At 44.9% G+C, this 6,067-nt stretch overlaps 1 protein-coding gene across 1 annotated transcript in view; it reads right to left on the bottom strand.

The window, feature by feature from the left end:
- Window positions 1–640: 640 nt before the first annotated feature.
- The window catches only part of COA1 (cytochrome c oxidase assembly factor 1), an 8,081-nt gene continuing 2,654 nt past the window's right edge, over window positions 641–6,067 (bottom strand). The window contains exons 2-4 of the mRNA XM_010168386.1: window positions 5,611–5,762; window positions 3,622–3,698; window positions 641–737 (exon numbers count right to left, since the gene is read on the bottom strand). Coding sequence (XP_010166688.1) covers window positions 641–737; window positions 3,622–3,698; window positions 5,611–5,762 — 326 coding nt within the window. The remainder of the gene's footprint in view (window positions 738–3,621; window positions 3,699–5,610; window positions 5,763–6,067) is intronic.

Genomic DNA, 6,067 nt, shown 5'->3' with positions numbered 1-6,067 from the left:
CAGCATGAGCATGTGGATAGTGAGACTTCTCCTGGATTCATAACTTACGATGAGTGGTCTTGGCTATCTCATGAGCTTTTTAATGATGACTGAGGGTGCAAATTTACCTGATATATGATTTACTCATTAGGAGTGGAGGGGCTGCTGCTGAGCTTCACCTTCACTGCTTTGTCCCTCCTGCCTTAGGTAACACCTTCTTGAGAAATGTAAAAGAACAGAAGAGGTGAGGGAATAGCTTTGAGTAGCTCAGTAGTCAAGCCATGACTGAGCAGCCCAACTACCCTGACTTTGGGCTGCAATTGTAGAAAATCTCAGTGTCCTCGCAGTTTATTTGTTTATTTCAAATTCATAATACCAGCACACACAGAACGTAACATATGACTTCTCTGGAACAGCAAGTCTTTTGCAAAACATTTATTTTAGGCTTCTGGTGAACACGTGAATAAACCAACAAAAGAAAAAAAAATTACCATTATGATAATGATGAGGTCAATCTTGGAGAGAAAATTGTCTTGAGAGCACCCACTTACATTAAATTGTCACTTGTGACAACTCTGTACATTCACAGACACAGTGGGGTGCAATCGATTAATGGCTCCTTCAGCTCAGTGGGAGGTGGAGAAGCAGCTGCCTTTGATTTTTAGCCTTCTTGCACACTGATGCTTTCCACAGGGGCTTGGTAAACTGGAATATTCTGGCCATCTCGCAGTTTCAAGGTGACATCCTGAAGGCACCAGCTGACACAAACCAAAAGAGATTTTTAACTTGTTTCAATCACTTTTAATATAGTAGTAAAGTCGGTGTAGAAACAGCTGGTATGGAGAAACAAATCATTCCACGCATACATTGCTTTTAAAAATTCTCTCAAGTGTTTTAAAACTTGGTTTGTGAGTGCCAGCTTCAGAGAGCTGTTTTCCCTAATAGCATAGTTCAGTCTTAAAGGTCTGGGATGTGTGTTCCTATTTGCAACACAAATAAAATCCTGCCAGCTATTTTTAGATAGGACATTCCTCCCCCGATCCGGTGCCTTTCTTCCTCTCCATCCTGCGGGTGCATTCCTTGCTCGGCTCCTCTCCAGCCTTGGAGCCAGACCATGTTGCTAAGGAATTATCCTGGCTTGGAGGAGTCTGAACACTGTGTGATCACTCAGTGTGACTGCTGAAACCCTGACAGTGGTTAGTCAAAGGAGAAGGAAAACTGCGTTTGTTGGAGACTGAGGAGGAGGCTTTTGCTTCTTCTAAGCTCTGCTCCAAGCCCACTTCTGTGAGACTGCTCGTGCTGCTTTTCCAGCTGGGAAGGACTATTATTTCAGGGTACTAAGATAGGATTTTTCAAAAGCTCCTGGCGCTCACCCAGCTCTGCTTTTGCTGGAGTTGGTGCTGAGTACATACAATTAGGCCCTCAGGCTCCCACACCTCTGTGCAATGGCTCTGCAGCAGGGCTCTTTGCCCTCCACCTCCAGCCGATGCAGGACAAACTACTGCCTTGTTCAAAATGAGGTTTGAAGGAGCAGCTGGTTGCTCCCCTCAGCATGGCCTGGGGTCTCTGCCCTTCCTTCTGCTTGCTTTGGGGCAGGCAAGTGTCACTTTGCAGGGCTGGTGCCTTGGCTGCCCTTGTCTCTGGGCACCATCCCCATCCCTGCACTGCCTGTGCCTGAGTGAATGCCACCACCACCACCTCCTCCACGTCCAAACCAGCTCACGCGCTCCAAACTTCCCTTTTTGCAATTGCCCTTTTTTTTTAGTAACCACATAAATAAATAAACCAATATGGACAGACTGTGCACTCAGAGTCAGAAGCATTTCAGTGGTTTAGGAGCCACAACTACTCTTGCACAAAGCACTCACCTCCTGGTGTCATTTAACTGCGTCTGGATCAGTCTGGTTGCCTCCCCAATCTATGCTGGAAATGTGGATGTGCACACTCTACAAAGCTCCACCAGGATGGCTTCCTTACATTTGTTATTTATTCTGGGGATTTCAGGAGCTCCTTTTCATGGGAACCAGCCATTTTACAGTCAGTTCCTCAGCTGAGTGTAAGGACACCAAGTCCTGCTGAGCCCCAAGTGGAGCTGTGCGTGGGACTCTGCATGTAAGCAGAGATGGCAGAGTAGGACAGATTTGTCCGCCACAAACCCTTGGAAGAGGGTAGATTTAGATTAGGTATCAGGAAGAAATTCTTGGCTGTGAAGGTGGTGAGACCCTGGCCCAGGTTGGCCAGAGAAGCTGTGGCTGCTCCTCCCTGGAAGTGTTCAAGGCCAGGCTGGATGAGGCTTTGAGCAACCTGGTCTAGTGGAAGGTGTCCCTGCTGCTGGCAGGGGGGTTGGGACTGGATGAGCTTTAAGGTCCCTTCCAACCCAAACCATCCTGGGATTTTAACCTATGATTCAAAGATACATTTTTTTTTTTTTCCTATTAAGCTTGTAGAAATGCATTGAAAGCTCACTTTAAAACAAAACTCTGAGAGTTATGTATACGCTTCAATTACTACCATAGTTTAACATCTTGCAATCTTCAGTTATCTATCCTCACAGCGACTCAGTGAAACAGGAGGGGACTGTTATTTCGTTCCACCTGTGAGCAAGTGATGAGGATGAGTGAGGAGATCAGAGCCCAGGTGCCCAGGGAAGCATATGTGTAGAAGAAAGGTGGCTGGGGACCTCTGGGGATAACTCTGGTCACTAGGGAAGAGGCCAGGTCTAGTGCTGAGCCCTCTCAAGTCCCAGCCTAGTGCTTTCCTCCCCTTACCTCCTACAGCTATTCGGGAAAGAAATACAGTAAGTCATGCTCATCTAATTATGAAAAGAAAACATTACCATATGGCTGGTGGCAGCTCAGCAAAAATGTTGTAGCTTTGGGTTTCTAAATAGAGCGAACAGAAGTGTCTAACAAACTCTGAGAATAAGTGCATGTGAGGTGGTTTGTATCTAATGGAGTTTCCTCTTTTGCAGTGGAAGATGGATTTGGAATTAATGTAGCCATTTTTTGTTGAGATCTAGGAATCAGTTTACCCTTGACAAGAGAGGCTTTCAGACTTCAGCATTACAAACATGAAAAGTCACTACTTGTATGATGTGGAGTCAGAGCATCCTTCTACTCTAATGTATCTGCCCTAGCACTTTTTTAACTATAAAGACTGTGTGTATTGGATAGCTTGAAAAAAATCCTGCATGATTTTTAGCTCACCTTGACAGGCTCCAATGTAATATGTAAGATAATTCCCCTACTGCAATAGATGACACTAGACTCCAGTTAGGACTGCCATTCAATGGCTTTGCACCTTCTTGGGGAGGAGGGGTGGGAGGGGACAGTATGTTACCTTGGCTCACAGTATTTATATACATACTGAGCTATATTATAGTTTGTAGAACACATTACACACAAAGAATGGCTCGTGTTGTCCTGTTTGTGTTCACAGGGATGAATTCAATATATTTCTCAACTAATTTACATTTTTTGTCATAATGCTGGTAATAACCTTTCACAAGACCTTCAGACATGAATTTCCTCTTCCTTTGTGTGCATGATCTCAGCAAGACCAATGACTAAAGTAAATATTCTGCTCCACTCTTTTCTCCTACCACTTCCCTCCCTCCATCTATACATTTCTCCCAGTACGTACCATCGATGGGAGTGGTCCATCTCTGAGTTAATATACAGGTACCCCGCTGATTTTGTTCCAGATACTGGTAACTTTATCTGCAGATGTAAAAGTACGTTAAAGATTCAGTGAAGGATGTTACTGAAATGGACGTTTACTCCTCCTACAGTCAGATGCAACACCTCCTTTTAAACTTAAACCGTAATTTTATGGGTTTTTTAACATATTTCAGAGTTTCACTAAGTTTTTCAAATGGCTAATGTGTGCAGGCCTATACAAGTATGCCTGCTCTGCCATACATTAATCTCTCTCTGCTGAAAGAATGTACTGTGTTACAGCTGCAGCCCCCAGGGAAAACCACTTTCTCTCCAAAACATTTATGAGCAAACACCTTTCCTTACCAGAATGCACAGTGATCCAGGGGTGACCTCACTGTGCTAGAGCTTCCCATAACCATAACAAGCCTGTAGGTTGGGATCCTCTACAGATCAGTCCGTTAACAGGCACCGAGGCAATGAGACGTTCAATGATTTTTCTCAGTGTTACAAATTCTACCACTCTGCTGTTTAAAAAAGCTGGGAGCTGAAGCACCGACCACAGCTAATTGAGCTCTGTCTAACGTTTGAAGGAAAGAAATCTTTCAAGTGTAGTGTTTGCTGGTGGTACTGCAATTACAAAGGGAAAATGCCACCACTCGCCCAGTGGGCAGGAGCTGGTGATGTTGCAGAGTCAGTAAATTGATCTATGACTTAATCACTGATGATGATTAACTAGTTTATTTCATGAGAACATAAATGCTCATGAGCATGAAAAAGCAGAGAAGAAAGTTGGCGGTTTGTGTCCTGGGTGAGGCTGGCAGAAGGCAGGGTTTGACTTCATCCTGAGTCACTCGAGCAACCAGCATTCTTAAAAGGCGATGCAGGAAAACATCAGTGGGACAAGTTCTCTTCTTCTTTTCAGTCAGTCTAAGAAGTAGTGCTTTTTTCCCCACACTTTTGGTCTTACATATTTTGCCTTGTAGAACCTCTAAAACATGAGAATTTGGGAAATGTTTTGGCCCAAGGTATCTGGCTGGAGCGAGATGGAAAGTGGAATTTGATGAGAGTTGGTTAAAGGCTGATTTTTCTTGCTCTGACAGTCCACTCTCCTTCTTCACTGCACCACCTGTCCCACTCCTTACTGCCATTGCTTTGTCCTCAGGACTCCAAACTCCTCACCAGGAGGAACAAAATGATTCAAATGTGATGAGATTCCCTCAGTGAGTTGCCTGGAGAGGTCACTAGGGATATTTTGTGTCACTAGCAAAACCAAGGAAGAGTAGGCTGGATTAAGGGGTAAAAACACTGATGGAAAGTCCTCTTCAGGCACCAACCCAGAGGTGGAAGCGGACTTGTTTGTGAGGTTTGCCTCGCCCCAACCCTGGGCTGACACAGCCTTGTGCAACACTTCAGCACCCAGAGCAGCATTCTCCAGTCACTGTGTAACTCCAGCACTCAGCCTTGTGCCGGGCAGCCTTCCTCCACATCCTCTGTGGCACAGACTCACAAATGCTTTTAAAAACCACACCACTTGTGCTGTGCTACAGCAGAGCTGGTGAGCAGCTATAAATCTCTGTTCTGAATAAAGCTGTAAAAACTAGCGTGGGATGTATCCAGGGAGAAGAGGGAGGCAGCTGCTATTTTAAAGATGGATCCTGATATGTTTCTGAAAATGATTTTGTGGCTTATAGTAGCAGGAGGGGGATTGACTGGCTTGGGAGGTCCCTTGGCATTCTGTGATGTGCCCACATAGTGCAACATGAAGATGATGCTCTTTCTGTTTCTAGTCCTTTGCATTAAAACAGAGATTTATTCTCTGGAAATCCATTCCTCTTCCAAATCAACTGGCATCCCACCCTACTGCCTCCTGGTGCCCTCAAGTCACTTATGACCTGCTGAAAATCCCATAGCTGATCCCTTGTCACCCTGCACCTTGGGAAGCCACCCTGTGTCACCACCTCCCCAACGTTACCTGTGCTCTTTCCGTGTCCACACGGTTGCTCCCATCTGTCAGTCGGATGTTGTGAACCTTAAGAGGGGGAGCACCCAGGGCTTCCAGGGCATCAGGATTGCTGTTCAATTGCTCCAAAGCCTGCTGGTAATACTGGGTCCTGGCAAAACTCTCTAGGTGAGAGAAACAGGGTAATGAGGAGACTGTCCACTTAAAATCCAGATATAAGTTTAAAAAAAAAAATATATATATAAAACAAGACATTTGCTCCAGACTACCACACCCTCCCTGAAAAACACTCTGGAATTATTAATTAGGAGAAATCTGTCTAAAGGAAGAAACACACCCTTATATGAGAGAAGCAGTGCTGAGCTGTAACGTTATTCAGCTCACTTAAGTGAAGAAGGCTCCGAATAGAACCTGTTCTGTAATGATAGACAGTTCAGCTTAAGGCTGTCTCTCCCTGCTTTTCATGTTT

This window comes from Antrostomus carolinensis, unplaced genomic scaffold (genome assembly GCF_000700745.2).
Source record: "Antrostomus carolinensis isolate BGI_N321 unplaced genomic scaffold, ASM70074v2 scaffold3595, whole genome shotgun sequence".
Taxonomy (NCBI): Eukaryota; Metazoa; Chordata; class Aves; order Caprimulgiformes; family Caprimulgidae; genus Antrostomus; species Antrostomus carolinensis.
Note: the sequence above shows the minus strand (reverse complement) of the source record. Positions and strands in the feature narration are given on the sequence as shown.